This window comes from Oppia nitens, unplaced genomic scaffold (assembly GCF_028296485.1).
Source record: "Oppia nitens isolate AA-2021 unplaced genomic scaffold, nextdenovo-longstitch-racon4-pilon3 scaffold2_pilon_pilon_pilon, whole genome shotgun sequence".
NCBI lineage: Eukaryota > Metazoa > Arthropoda > Arachnida > Sarcoptiformes > Oppiidae > Oppia > Oppia nitens.
The window spans coordinates 2,567,217-2,585,396 of NW_026533210.1; the positions used below are offsets into that span (position 1 = coordinate 2,567,217).

An 18,180-nucleotide genomic window follows, 5' to 3' on the forward strand; every position below is an offset into this window, starting at 1 on the left:
AATAATAAAAAAACACACACATAAAAATTGCTTAAATAATTTTTCTAGACATTGAATTATGCATAATTATATATATATATATATAAATAAAAAAGATTTTATTATTATTAAATTGCTACTGTATTTGAAATTATACTAAAATAATAATAATAATAAAAATAATAAAATAAAAAAATTGTCATTTTTGTGAATATTGTGAATATGATTAATACTATGTGTGAATGTTTGTGAGCTTAACACAAAAAAAACTAAGGCTTTAATATATATATAAATATATTTATACTGTATATATAAATACAGCTTTTTTTTTATATTGATATTAATATTGTAAAAAGTTTTTTTTGTGAAAAAATAAAATAAAATGATACGGGAAATATTATACAATAAACAGTTATAATATAACTATACAGTTCAATACAGTATAAAAATCAAATCTCATGAATTATTTTTTGTTGGGTCTTGAAATTGAAATTTTATTTTATTATTACTATTATTTTTATCATTATTATTATTATTGTCATCTTTTTTTTTGTAAAAACTTTAAACTGTAAAGAGTGGGTGACAGCAGCTATGAAATGTGACTGAAACTGAAAACAGGCAATGGATTAGTTGACCCAAAGTGGTGTCGTCACCATATATACTACAATATACAGTATATATATATAGTGACTATGACTATGAAAAAAGTCTAACAATCAAAACGATAAATGAAGCGTAAAATTATATTTCTCTCTCTCTCTCTCTCTCTCTCTCTCTCTCTCTCTGTTTCGTGTCTTTTCCTATCATTTTTTTGCACCATTATATACAGCATATGAAATACCAATGTTTTTAATGGTGATTATACTATCCACTTGTGTGTGTGTCTGTGTTTTACTCTCGCATTTTTATTATTATTATTATACTATTATTTCAAGTGTTGTAAAATCTTTATTTAAGGCCTAGTAGTATACACACAGTATGTTATCCGTTTGTCTCACTGATTGAGTGCCAAACCCTAATGCAAATGTGATTTTAGTTTTAGGGTTTTTTTTGAGATATATTTTTTTTTCATTTGCATTGCAAATCACAGGAAAATTGCGAATAAAAAACGCATCAAATGTTTAGACAATACTGTATTAGTAAATAAGGGAAAAATTATGAAAATGAGTGCGAAATGTGTGATCAAACGCTTATATAATATATATATATTGCATAAAATATACAGTAAATAATACATTCAAAATACATTTAGTAATACATTTAGTTTTTTTTATGCTGCCATTGAATTCAATAAATTTTTCCACCAATTTTGCTAATAATTTATTCAATAGATAACCAACAAAAAAAGTCAATTCACTCACTCATATAGTGGTAGTATAGTTTGTATAATATAATTACAAACAAAATACAGTTATATATGTATTATATTTTATTGTTATTGAATTTGTAATATACTTTAAATTGGAAAAAATATAGTATAATATTATTATTCTTATTTAATTATAAAAAATAAAAATTTTCAATTAAACTATTGGCAAAAAAAATTAACATTTTTTTAAAAAAAAATCAATTTATTTTAATATTTAATAAATTTTTAGTAGAAAAATAAAAATATAATTAATAATTGGCAAAAAAAAATTTTGATAATTTGTGCCGATCTCTCATTTGTATGCTATGTATGATACGATACAATATATTATTATTATTATTAACATTAATTTAATACAGTATGTAATACTAAAGGTGTAAATTAGTTTTATATGATGTACTGATGATATGATATGTTTTAACATAATTTTCTTTTATTGTTGTTGTCGTTAATTATAAATAATATAATATAATACACAATAATAATAGATGTAACGATAATGCAAAATGTTAATGAATTTTTAATTGTATTATATTTAATAATAATAATAAAAAAATTTTTACCACATTATTAATTTATTAGCAATTATTTTATGTTAAACTTTAAATTTTTATATGAATATACACTGTTATTAGCTGGTTATCTGAATATTATATTTTTAACTAATAAATAATAATTTAAAAACACTGTTTTAGTAATATATTGTAAGCTTATTATAAATTATGCTTTTTATATCCTTTTATGCCGTATATTAAATAATGATATAATATAGATATACATTGTATAGTATACGGTATTTATATATATTAAGTTAAATACATTATCGGCTCAAAATTTCTAAAAAATAATAAATTTTTAATAATTTTAAGTTATTTTCTATAGCAACTAATTTTTATTTATCACATTTATCTCTTTATATAAAATTTTATTAAACTCATTACTATTGAATATTATACAGAATATTACAAATATATTATACGCTATTATTTATTTATTTACTACTAGTTATTTAATTTAAATTAAATATAAATTTTATGTTTCTAAATGTATTTTAAGATACTTTGACTTTATTTGTATACATGGATGCATAGTAAACATTTATATTATTTTATATTAATATTATAATTAAATATTTTTATATTTTTATATTTTGAAATTATATATATTAGATATATATATATGCATAATTTAGATAATGTATCTATTGATTTATAATAAATATAAAAATTTAAATATACTCATAAAGTTTAAGTTATATTTGACTACTCGTAAAGTTATATTAGATGTTTATTAAAAATTATAGTTGACATTTATTATTGATTTTATTATTATGTAGTTATTTTAAAATGTATGCCTTATATTTTCATATATATATATTGCTGTTTTTCTCTAAATATATACCACAAAACACTTTATACACACACAGTTTATAATACATTTTACTTTATAAAAAATTTTGTCAATAGTTTTGTTAGTGAAAATTTTTGTTAGTCGTTAAACAGTTTCATAAATTTTTATATAACATTTTTTTTAGTATATTATATACAGAATTATATATTCATTGATATGAGCGCTGGTATTAGTGTAGTTTGAAATCAAAAATGTATTTATATTTCATAAAAATAAAGTGCAATATATATATATATATATATGAATATAAAGAGATTACGATTTTTCAAATGAAAAAAATATTTATTTTTTTTCACAATTTTCTACTTTCGTTTAAAAATGAGATATAAATTGAATTTAATTTTTTACATTATCTCTTGATATTCGTCAGGTTTTAACAATAATATTGTATTTAATATATATTTTATATTTTTATAGTTATACAGATAGATAGTTATATAAAAATTTCTATTAAACTATTTATATTGAATATAAATTTTTTATAACAATATTTTATTTCTAAATGAATATAATTTTATTTCAAATATATTGCAAAATTATACATTTAATATTTAGTTAATAGACTATTCGTTATTTTTTATTTATACAATAAATGTTTGAATAATATTCACTTGAATTGTACCCAACAACAAAAAATTAAATGCAATTTTATCTAGCATAACTATTTTTATTTTTTTACTTGAGTGTATAATTTAGTTTAATTTTTTGGTGGGGATACATACTTAAAGTACGTTTTTGAGATAAAAATTTTTACATTTTATAAATTTAATTGAACTTTTTTTTTCATGATATTAATGATAGAAAATGTTTTATACATAAACTCCATATTAACAGAGCATTAGTGTATTTCAAATGGACGTCCATTATGTGCGGTGTATTCAAATAATAATAATAATAAATAAATACAATTTACATATGAAATACACGTTTAAGCATAGCATGTGTTACACACACACACACACACAATAATGTACAGTAAAAGCCCTGTGTTTGTGACACCTAAAGAGCACTTCACTGTACATACACTTACACACTGTTACAAACACACACACACACACACTTTACATACTAGAAAACTAATGTTAAATAATGTTTACAATATATATATATATATATATATATATATATATATATATATATATATATATATATATATATATATATATAGTATATACGAAATATATGTCAATTTGCTATTATAACATCGACTAATACATTTTTCGACAATATAACAATAAATATTATATAATAATAATAATAATAATATTGTAATAACAGTTAGTTTATGTATCGGTTACTAATGTTTATACTGTATATATATACAGTATAAATATATTCGTAGTGTATTATAAATATTAATAAAAGCTAGAATCTAGCAATTATATAAACAAATAAAATACAGGGTATACGTGTATAAACTTATAGGGTTATTATACTGTACATACAATTCCCATGTATATAATAATATAAACATTTATTTATTTTTTTCTCTTATCGTTGATATTAATTTACTGAAAACCTATATTGAAAAAACTGTGTTTTTCATATATGTCTGAAAATTATACCTAAAAAATAACTATATATGTATCACTCGTTTACACTTTTTTTATAAATATCCGGGTGGAGTATAAATACTGTATAAATATTTTTACTTAAAATAATAATTTATATTCCGTTACAATAATATCCCAAAGCTGTATGACTTTATCCTAAATAAAAAATAAAAAGAAAATATTGTTTAATAAAATGTTTATTTGTGAAAATATTGTAACATATTTTGCTATTTTTTATATATATATTTTATTTTGGATACAATAGTGTATACATACAGTAGTACTTTTAGACTATTATTTAAATGATGATATTATTTTTAGTTATATTTAAATTTTATTCACCCATTTAAACATTAATTTATACAGACATGATTTTGTTAAATATATATATATATATATAAATTTATATATATTTTAATTTCATTTAAGAAAATTACGACAAATGTATGCATTATTTTAATTCATTTTATTTTATCTCTCTCTCTCTTTCTCTCTTGTATTTTGTTTTAATGATTATTTTTTTTGCGAAAAAACTCATTTAATCCAAAAATTAAGGTTACTTTTAGTCGAGGATTTTAATCTATATATTCTCATTTCAATGAGTTTTATTGTCATTATTTTTATTATTTTTTTATTATTAAGTATTACTTTTGCCGATTATAATGATGAGGAAAGTGCTGCTCTCAACTTATAAATTATTTTATTTATATTATTATTACATATACTTTAATGCAGTTTTTTTTTGTTTTAATTGAGAGATCATCTCATGCTTTTGTTTAACAGTTTTTGACTAATGATAACAAATGCCATTTAATTCAATGTTATTTTAATACAAATACAAATATATATATATATATATATATATATAATGAAAATAATTTATACTTTTACTATTATTATTTATAATTCAATTGTTTGGCTGCATTGATGCGATATAAATACAGTTAAAAAACGAGATTAAGCGTAACAATACTTAGTTTGTATTGAATTGTTTTAAGTCTTAAGTAAATATTATATATATATATATATATACTGTATTATCAATATATTGAATGCTAAAAACATATGTAGAGTTATATAATATACAATTGTGTATAAATATATATTTTAGCATTAAACTATTGTACATATATTGTTATTATTGTATATTGTATATATATATTATTTGACATACAGTGTGTACATGTGTAACAATTTTATGTTTTGTTTTTATTTGCAAATAACTTTATTTGCAACAACAAAAAAACAAAAGTATAAAACATTCAAACAAAATAAGGGAAAAAATAACGAAAAATTCATTTATTGATTCAATTAATAGATTATATATACAAATAATGTTAACTTAGAGTTATTTGTAGTTTTTTTGTTTGTTTGTTATCTCAAAGAATAAATGCATTTTTATTTGTTTGGCCAAAAAAATAAATAAATAAAAATAAATTGTTGATTGAAATGATTGGTTTTTAGTACATAACTAGTATAGGATTTCTATTTTTTTTTATATTATATATATATTATACATTTTATATAAGCTTTATGTTTAAGTCTATAATATTTTGATTGAAATCTTATGGCATATACAGAGTCAGTGATGGATAAAAATAAAATAAAATAAGAGAAAGAAATCATTCATTAATATAAATAAATTCAATTACTGAGAGAGAGTTTATTAGTATTATTCTTATTATTAACTTTCTATTAGTTTGAAATGTTTTTATTTTTGGTTAAAAATCAAGTAAATAAAAATCATTAAACATTATAAGGAATTTAGGTCTACTATAATAATAATAATAATAGAAATTATATTTAGTATAAAACCAATATTATTAGGCTATTATTAAAATATTTTGTCTGTTAATATTATTTATTTTATTTGTTATTATTGTTTAATATATTGTTGAGAGCTGTCATTATTATTTGGTGTTTTGTTTGTGAGTTTATAACATATATATATATATATATATATATATATATCTTTTTGTTTTGTTTTATTTTCATTTAAAACTTACAGTATATATACAGTAATAAAGTCAAAAGTGTTTTCACTCAAAATATAAGATTAAAAACAAAAATAGTTTTTTTTGTTTTGTTGTTTTTTATGGTTGTTTGTAGTATAAGCATATGTTTGTCTGCTATTTTTTGTAGGTAAAAATATCGGCTTAAAATTTATTATACCACTAGAGAAAAAAAATCCTATAGTGTTGTGTATATATGTGTGGTTATTCATCATTAGATGAATATCAATGTGTCCATCAAATTGATAGGTCTTATATATTTTACCTACCAGTGCTCTCTACTCTAAGTCACACTAGTGGTGATAACGACATAGTTTTGCGTTTAGCCTACTCTCTCTCTCTCTCTCTCTCTCTCTCTCTCTCTCTCTCTCTCTCTCTCTCTCTCTCTTCTATAAGTTATTACTACTACTAATACTGTTTTTTTGCTAATGTAGTACTAAATTCACTATTAAATCAAAGTGTACTTTTCCTGTACTCTAAAAACGTCTACTTAAAACTCAATATTACAGTATATACTAGTACTGTATATATGTTTGTCAAGTATTTGTCATCGTATATATCCATAGAAAGTAATGTATATTATCAGTGAATTATCCAAAAACGACTAATTGATATTACATTTTACATTGACTTTACACTACAAACACAAGTCATTCACCATTTAGTTCACACATTTTTTTTGTAAATTTTATTTTCTGATTCATATATTATTGCTGAGAATGTATTGATTTTTCTTATACTATTATATTGCGATATATATCTTTAAAAAAATATTAAAAAACATTACATTAATTAATTTTTGACATTAATTTATTAATACTAATATTATGTTGTTAACCGAAAATAATTATTAAGGCATTTTTAATGCAAAAAAACATTTAATTAATAACAACTAATTATTATTGTAGTTATATATTTATTAATATTTTTCGCTTTTAATTATTTGTTTAATGCATATATCAAATTACAAAATAAAATATTTTTTTAATAAATTATAAAGAAAATTGAATTTTTTTTGGTTAATTCTTATATAATAATTGAATTTATTAATGTAGAGTATACCGTATAATATACTGTATTATACAGTTAATTATATTGTATGAAAACTACATACTAAAAATAAAATTAAGTATTTACAACATAAGCAAAAATTTAATTTAAAATCAGGTATTTATCACACACACACACACACATACACACACACACACACACAGTATATACTGTATATATAATATGTAATATAAGGTATAATATATTTCTTACCAATTAATTTAAACTAAGAATCTACTCAAACACAAGAATATTCTGCAATTTTATGTATTTAGTAATTGTTATTTTTGTAGATCATTAATAGCTACATATAAGTCCATACATACACACATAGACATAGACATAGACACACACACACACACACATACTTACATACATACAAATAAATGCATTGAGTTAGAAGAAACATTATGTATAGTATTGTATTAATATTTAAGCATTTCATAAATTATTAAGAATTTTATTGTATATAAATTTATCTCTATATAAATGTATGTATTTCATAAATATTTGACACCTTTCACTTAATGCTATACGATATTTATTTTCATACAATAAGATAAAAATATTATTTATTTTTTTTGTGGAAATTGATATATGAAAATATAAAAATCTCATTTGCAATTCTCAACAAATCTCTCTCTCTCTCTCTCTCTCTCTCTCTCTCTCTCTCTCTCTCTCTCTCTCTCTCTCTCTCTTTCTCTTTCTCTTTCTTTAGTGCACTTATGATATAAAAATATTTTACAATAATATGTAAAAATTTATTAATAACAAAATTTCTGTAATATTATTATATTTACAAAAATATATGTTATTGTTAAGAAAAAATAGTATTGTTAGAAATTTGTAACAATTTTTTTTTAATACTATATTTAATAAATTTGAATATTATAAACAAATTTTAATTTTAAAACGAGAAATTGTTTTTTTACAATAATTAACAAATATCCATGTTTTTTATTGCATAACATTTATTTTTATACAGTATTTAATACTAATTAGCTATTTAATTAATTTAATGCCATAAATAATGTCAATATTATATTACATTTTCGCTAATTAAGTAATGTATTTCATTAATTAGACTAAAAAAATTGTTTTTTTTGTATTTATAATAAGCATAAAACAAATGTGAATGAGATTTCAATGACAATCAAAGTTTTTATTATTATTGTCAGTATTTTTTTATTCGTTAAATATTTTTCTAAATATTTTGTTTAATTTTGTATTTTTAATAATTAATTGTCAAAATTAAAGATTTAATAATAAATTAAAATTTTTAAAAATTAATTAATTGACTGATTTTTTTTAAAAAATAGTCTTTTATATTGTAAATACATTGAATTGAATTTTTTTAATTGTAAATATTGTAGGATTTTTTTCAAAAAAAATCAATGTTAGTAATAATTGTACTGTAAGTTTAATTTTTTTTATCAGTCAATTGTCACTTTCAGATGTTTGGACATAATTTAATTTTTAACAAACAATTACTGGAACTTTCTTTTTTTATTATTACTTTGATAACACTTTAATTTATAAATTGATATAAAAAATACACACACATTAAACAAAATAATTATAAATTATAGATTATAATAATCAATAATTATATTGATGCATAATAATTAATTATATATATTTAAATTTATTTATTTATTTTTATATTTATATATACATGTAGTTTTTATCAGTGTCTATATTTAATATGATCTTCAATTAATACAATAAAAAGATATATAAATTATAAAAATATAAAAAACAAAACAAAAATAAGATATCAAACAAAATAAAAATTATTAGTTTTGACTTTTTTTTTGCACAGTTGTATGTATAAGACAGCACTTTCTCTTCATTTATTAAATAGCTTTTTACTATCTCTCTCTCTCTCTCTCTCTCTCTCTCTCTCTCTCTCTCTCTCTCTCTCTCTCTCTCTCTCTTACTCTCACTGTCTCTCATTCTCTCTTTTTTTCTCTCTTTTTTTCTTTCTTTTTTTCTCTCTCTTTTTCTCTCTTTACTCACTCACTCACTTATACTCATTGATCTTTGACTTATACAATATCTTTTCGCACATAAATATCAGACATCTTTCACGCAATTCACTACTACTTCTTTAATTGTCTTCAGCACTGGTAGTCATTGGCATAGTTGGCCTCAATTTTTCTTTTATGATTATTAGTAATATTGTTATAAACAGTATATACTATATATATATATTTATTTATGTTTATTTGTTTTTGCTTATATGTCTATTCCTCTCTCACTTTCTATCTATTCATCCAAAAAGCGTTCACACATTTATATAGTTGTGATGAACAGTCAAACAGTCATTTAAAGTATCGCTTCGTTAATACTGTTTTTTTGTTGGTTTTGTTTTTTGTTATCATCTAAAACATAATATACTGTATATTTACGGTATATATATATCTAAATATATATATATATAAATTATTTATTTATACACTATATTCGGGTTGAAATTGTATAATAAAGTTATTATATTTTCATATTTTATTAATTTATATTTATTAAATTGACTGAAACTTTTGCCAATTTTTATTTGTTAAAGATATTGAGGTATAAGTTATAATAGTGAATATAAATATCTCTTATAATATATACTATACTATATATATAATAGTAATTTATATATTATTTTCAACCCAAATATTTCATTAATATTTTCATTTTCTTGATTATTTAGGAATTTATTATTTAATTGTATTAAAATTTTTGTTTCAAATTATTGTTACTGTACTTACATATGTATTTATGTTATCCAAAATATTTAAAAAATAATTTTATATAAATAATAATAATATTATTATTTTTTGAAAAATATATTTAATGACATAATTATGCGCATAATTTTCATATGAATTTATTTTAATAATTAAAATAACACATATATTATTATTATTATTATTACTCTTGTTGTTATTATTATTATTAATATATTATTTTTATTTATTATTTGCATCTATAATACTTTATTACTGTGTATTATAATAATATATCATAATTCAAATAAATTTAAAACTTTTTAAGCATTAGACAATGATTTTAATGCTATTAAATATATGATAATAATATTTTATATACTTATGTTTAGTACATTAATTACAGTTGAAATACTCATACAAATAAATAAATAAATTTAATTTAAATTTATTTTTAATTATTAAACCAAAAAACCTTTACCACAAATGTATATACTGTACATTATATTCAATATAACTATAAATGTATAGTATTTATAGCCATAAAACATTATGTATAAATTAATACATTTAAACATGACATGTGTCGTGTGTTTTCAACAAATATTATATAAAATAATTATCTTTTAATTACGGTATAAAGTTTGTGATTTGTTAATTGCATATTACTATTGTTTAATACTATAGTTATAACTTTATATTTTTATAAACATGATATTTGATGTTAAAAATAATTTATATACAGTATTATTATTATTATTATTTGTGGTATATGTACACTATATACAGTATATGTTATCTAATGATTTTTTGGCATATAATTATTTTTGATTATTTTGGTTAATACATTAAACTAATTTGCAAAACAAAAATTGAATATATCAATCTCACTATTATATAAATATATAATAAATATATAGATATAATATGTCTCATAATGCAGGAAAATGATAACAAAATACATGTTTAATGTTATTTTTATATTATTATTAATATATGTTTCGTCATGTTTTACACTAAATTTGTATTTATTTTTTTTTGTATAAATAATAAGTCTAAATAATTGTCAGTTTCACACATTTTTGGTGTTTAAATAATGTTAAAAACAATATTAAATATATTTGGATGACTTATTAAAAGAGTTCATTGGGTTGAGAAATGTTAGATTAGATTATATATAATATAATATATTATATAAATATAATTAAATCAATAATATGATAATATGCAATTTATATTCTTAATAATTTTTTTATTATTTTCAAATTTTATTTTATCAAAAATATATATGATAATATCATAGATAAATAATAATATTATTATTATACTAATAAAATATATAATATAAATTGAATTTTCTATATATATATTTTTATGTATTTTTTTGCCTCAAAATAAACTTAAGTCTAGACGTGATTTAATATAAACGTGTTTTGAATGTTTGATTTATAAGTTATACTAATGTTATAAATGAAGTAACATTTTTAGGTGAATCCAATAAAAATATTTTGTTTAATTTATTTTTCATTAAAATGCTATACAAACTTAAATTAATGTTTAATAATAATAATATTGTAGACATTTAAATAATAAAGTATAAATTTTGACAAATCATAAAAATGTTGTATATTTTATACAGTACAAATTTATTAACTAATTTAATTTATTTTATATTGTATATTAAATTATTTTATTTTTATTAGTATTGCATATTTATTACAATATTTTATTTGTATGGTTTTATTTATTTTTGTTAACATATTGTTTAAATAAAATAAAAATAAGTGATTTAATATTGATTATTTATATAGTGAGTGAGTTAGAAGAGAGAGAGAGAGAGAGAGAGAGAGAGAGAGAGAGAGAGAGAGAAGTTTTAGTTTCAAAATTTTATGTCTAATAAAAACTCAATGAAAAAGCTTATGATTGAACATAAATGTTAACAATAAAAATTTAATATAAAAAAAGTTTGACACACATTTATATACAGTATAAATATATATAAAAATATTTTTAAAAACTTAATGTAATCCATAGCTTAGATAATACACATTGAGTACTAACTTTTATATCAATAATATAGATGTTTTTTGTGTGTATATATATATATTGATATAAAGATATATAAATATATCTATAACTCACGCTACGATATTTTAGTGGACCCATTATATTGAATCCCATCTATGAAAAAAAAACATTGACGCCTTTATACGTTTATAGCCATTATTAACAACAAATATATCCCTGTGCTCTCACTTTTCTAGAGCATCTTCAAACAATAATGTATCAATACATACATCCCTGTGCTTGTGTTTCAAGTGTCTATCCTAACGGTCTATTTATTGTTTACTTTTAAAAAAGGACAATAGAAATGTAATCAAACGCATAGAGAAACAAATTTATATATATATATATTATATATATATTATAAGATATTTTTATATAAGCTAAATATATATATATATTAAATTTATAATATTATGTTATTTTTTGTTTTTGAAGCAAAATAAAAAAAATTTCTATTAAAAAAATGTTATAACACAATATGACATTTATTGCAAATTTATTTTATAAAAATGAAAGTCATTTTTTTAAAAAGAAAATTAAATTAAATTTATTACTGTCATGTAAGGCTTACATTAATATAATAATAATAATAATAAAAATTTTGTGTAATAGTTATTGCATTTAAATTGTTGAGACACAGTTTTAAAAAAATTGTTATAATATGTTATAATTTTTATATGTTCATTGGGGACTAAATGGATATAATAAATATCAATTGATATTTTTTTATACCCATCTATTTTTTCTTTAAACATATCTATTTTTTATATATAACTTATACGGCCATTGAATAGCTTTGTATTCAATATGTTTTTGTTTAATAGTTAATACTATTATTACGGTTTTGTAAACTTTTCAAAAATTGTTTTTCAAAACAAATATGTGTTTTATCTCTAATGAATTGCTCACATTATATATATATATATATATATATATATATATATATATTTGTTGGGAAAATATTTATCTATATATTAGATTATCGGTTAAGTAATAGTTTTGTTATTTTATTTTTTTAAAAAGAAGATATCAATTTAGATATTGAATTTAAAAAATTTGTTATCTTTCAACGATAAATATATCTCATTTAACATTATAATTTTTCAAGTTATCTAATTTGCTATACGAAAAATGCTCATTATAGTTTATTAAGTTTTTAGTGAACAAAATAATTTATAAATATTATTTATTGATTTATTAATTATTAAATAAAAATAATTATAACTATGTGTTGAACTAAAACAAATTACTATAATAATGATTTTTAATATAATAGTTGTTTGTGCAAGTTATATTTTTTTAAAATGTGTATGATCATCATTTATTATTATTATATAAAATATTTTTTAAGCCAAAAATTTAAATTGTTAAATAAAAATACAATATATATATATATATATTATTGTTAATGTTTGCACAAAATAACATTTACATCATTTACATTCGCAAGCCTTTATGTAAATAATAATAGAATTATATATAGTATTTGAGAAAAATTTATTTTATTTATTTTTTTTTTGATTTTTTTTATATAAATTTTAAACTCAAATAAAATTTAGAAAACTAATATTTAAATAATATTCTATATATAATATAATAGTTTAAAAAGAAATAGATATGAACAGGAAAAAAACAATAAAACATTTTAAATATATTTTTATTATTTAAGTTTTAAGTAAAATATACAGAAAAATTCAATTTATTTTATAATCAAAATCTGGATATATTTTTTTCAAAAATAAAAAGTACAATTCAAGCCTTTTATATTAATAAAAAAATAATAATAATTCAAGTTATTTAAATTTCAATCTTGTTTTTTCATTTAGTATACATATAAATAATACTATAATAAATTTTAAAATTAGTTTCAATATTTGCATTGTAGATAACAATATAATTTTTAATTGTAAATACCGTAAATTTATTTTTTAAATACATATTTTAATTAGTGAATTCACTGTATCTTTATATAAAAATGAAATTTAAGTGATTTTATTATACAACATATATACCGGTCTATATATATATATTGTATATTCAGTATATAAATTGATTGAATTAAATATAATAAATATATATAAATTTTTCCTAATGATCTCGTCTTTTTTTACTATTGTGTAAACATATACAAACCCTATGGTTATTACAATAAAAATCATTGATAAGTCAATTGACAAATATATGCAAAAACATTTATACATTGTATATATACTATATATATTGTACTGTATATTATTTGTGTATATAATTGTATAGTTTGTTGACTTCAAGCTTATGTCAAAATTTATTTTACGTTTTTTTTTTGTTAAATATAATAAAATTCAGTTATATCTTATTATATATATGAGTGTTATTTTGCATTTATTTTGGCTTCGGGTTAAAAGTATTGAATTTCAAAAGTAAATTCTGTATATAGTTTTAGTTGATTGCATAGATTTTCAAAATAAAAAAATATATATTTAAAATATTTTGTGCCAATAAAAACAAAATATAGAATTATAATATATGGATAATAAATATTTATAAAATAAATATTTGATTATAAAAATATATATACTTATATAATCAAAAATTTATTGCAATATATTTAATTGAATAATAAATATTTCAGTGAATAAAGGGATGACTGGGATATGTGTGATAATTGTTGGCCAAAATTGGTTGGGATTTAGTTTTGGGTGTTAATCCAATATTGATTGTGCAGATTGTCGTTATTATTAACAACAAAAAAACACACAAATTGTATTAACAAATAAAACCCGATGGACTTAACTATTGACCGCTATATTATAAAAGCCAATCACGAGTTTTGTTGAATGAATGCAATATAAGGGACAAACCTAATCATCAAAAGGACAGTGCTATCTGTGCTCTCTCTCTCTCTCTCTCTCTCTCTCTCTCTCTCTCTCTCTCTTATTTATTTATTACTTATCTGTGGACAAAACTTATAGTTATTTAATGTGATGATATGGAGAGGACAACAATTGTTGAATAACACAACACCACAACTATATATATATATATATTGTACAATACTATAATATATTGAATGTCCACTGAATAGATGTCGGTGTATTGATGATTAAATTTTTGATGAAATAAATTGCAATTTCATTATTTACTTTATTTTATTTTTTTTTTGCTTAGAAAATAACTCTCAAACTTATACAGTATAATAGTATACAAAAAAAAAATTAAGTATATTTTTATATAATATAATATATAATATAATAGTTACTGAATTTAGTATACACAACGTAAATATATATATATTATATATATCATTATATATTGTAGTATTATATCATAAACTATAATATTATAGCTAAACAATCGATATCATAGTATTTATTCTTATATTTGTCTACTTATATGATGAATAATACTTGAATTTTCATATTCAATAGATATCTTATTTATTGAAATTTTTTTAAGTGATTGATTGATAAATTGGTTATTTTTTATTGGCTTATAGAAAATACTATAAAACATTAAATAAATGTTAAATAAATTAAACTTATACTTGTACTGTATAAATAAAGTATAGAAATTAAAACTTTTTTAGAAAAACAAAATTTATTTATTAAATGATATGATGGAAACTACTGTATATTCAATATTTGTTTTTTTTGTATAATAATTTGTACAATAATTATTTAAATTATTATTTTGCAAAAATAAATGGGCGCTAAATAATAATTATTATTGAATATATTATGTTTTGTATGCATGACTTACTAATAATATAACATATAATATATATATATTGAATATTATTTTTTTGTTCACAAAATTTTTAATAGTAAATAATAAATTATAAATTGTTTAGTTAGACGTAAATTTTATTTTTATTACTTTATTAATATCTATGAAGCAATAAATTATGCAATTTTGTTTTTTATATATATAATATCATAATATTTTATAGTAAAATAATTGTGTGATAAAGCTTAAATTAATTTTTAAATTTTTATTTATTAGTCTATTAGCTAAATAATATTTTATAACTATTATAATACTATATCTATAGATTAGTATATTTTCTATTTTAAACTATAAAATATGTCTAAAAACATTGCAGTTATTTATAACAATGCAATCAATAGCAATATAGCCTCAGAGGAAAAACTTTTAGTTTAGAGAAAATATTTATATAAAAATACTATACTTTTATAAAGTTATATCTTTAAAAAAATAAAATAACTTATATTTTATTTTATTACACAAACGCAGACATACTTTAACAACAATAATAGTATTAATAATAATATTATTATTACTACTGTATCTTTGAGTTGACAAATCTGTTATTATTTATTATATATTTACTTATCATATGTTATTAAATGTTATTTTTTGTTGTTGTCGTTGTTGTTGTTATAATTTTATTGATGTTTTCATAGACTATTCACCGCCAAAATCAAGAGGAGTGCCGGTCATTGTGTTCATTCACGGCGAGTCCTACGACTGGAACTCTGGCAATGTATACGACGGAAGCATTTTAGCCAGTTTTGGACGGGTAGTAGTCGTCACATTGAACTACCGTTTGGGAGTCCTAGGTATGTCCATACACCCCACCCCACCCCTACACACAAACACAAATTTTTTCAAGTATTAAACAATTTTCAAATGCGAATAGTATGTAATAATTCAAAGTAATGATATAACTAAACATTTTATTTATTTATTTTTTTTGATATACAATTTGCAATATAAATGAAAATATTGTTTTTTATAGTTGTTTTTGATTTTTTTATATTTGTTATTATCTATAGTCTAATGATTGGAGACTAAATTGTTGTCACTAATTGTCGCTTCAAAACACAAACAACTTAGAAAAGTATAGGAAATGACATATAAAAACAAACTCAAAGTTAAATAATGAAAATATATATGTTTTCAATTCTCTCTCTCTCTCTCTCTCTCTCTCTCATAGTTTTTTTGTTTATTATTGATATATATTTTTTGAAAGCTTATTGTGTTTTGATAAATGTCTGTATTGATAGCTTTGACACCAAACTCTCTCTCTCTCTCTCTCTCTCTCTCTCTCACACACACACACACACACACACACACTCACTCACTCACTCACTCACTCACTCACTCACTCACTCACTCACTCACTATCTCTTATATAATATACAACTATAAGAACTGTATTATTCCTGTTGTCATTAGATTTTTGTCGATTCTGTGATCGGAATCGAAATGTTTTTCATTTATTTATTATATAAATATAGAAAAACCATCAAAAATATCTTATATACAGTACGGCATATAATAAATCTTTCAATATTTTTTGATGATTTTTTATAAAAATTTTTTGCTAAGTGCACACATTATTTAAATATTTGTTTGTTTTTTATTTGTTATTATAACATTTAATAAAACTTATAGAAAATTAATCATTTTTATAATATGCTAGATTATACTTAATACTGTAATAATAATAATAATAATAATAATAATAATAATAATAATAATAATAATAATAATAATATGTTAAACACATTTGTTTTTTAAGTAGGAATTGTTCATTGAATTGGAAAAATTCATTTCAAATATTTAAAAATATATTTGTGAATAAAAAAATAAATAGTAAAAAGAATTTAAATATTACTAATATATCTAATAATATATAATTTTTTTAGTATTTTCAGCGATAATGCATAGCATATATATAAATACATATTTATATGAAAAATAATCAATAAAAACATTGAGAGATTTGAAGTAATCATTCAAATTGTTGACTATTGACTGTAAACATTGAAGTTGTTGTGAAGCACTTGAATTCACTATTGATTTCAATAAACTTATAAATATATATCAATAAATATATAAATATATTGTTTATACATAAACTAAACTATTTTATGAATTATAAGACAATAAATATTGTATTGAGCTTTCAATGCATTGAAAATGTTGTTAACATTCAAATATAATCAATTCTAAACATTCACTAAATATACAGTAAATACATTGTTTATTATAGAGTAAAATATTGTATTAAAAAAATA

At 19.2% G+C, this 18,180-nt stretch overlaps 1 protein-coding gene across 2 annotated transcripts in view; it reads left to right on the forward strand.

Moving 5' to 3' along the window:
* The window catches only part of LOC128956211 (neuroligin-4, X-linked-like), a 41,812-nt gene that overhangs the window by 4,388 nt on the left and 19,244 nt on the right, over positions 1–18,180 (forward strand). For both annotated transcript variants that reach the window (XM_054301899.1, XM_054301900.1), the window contains exon 2: positions 16,561–16,716. In XM_054301899.1, coding sequence (XP_054157874.1) covers positions 16,561–16,716 — 156 coding nt within the window. The remainder of the gene's footprint in view (positions 1–16,560; positions 16,717–18,180) is intronic.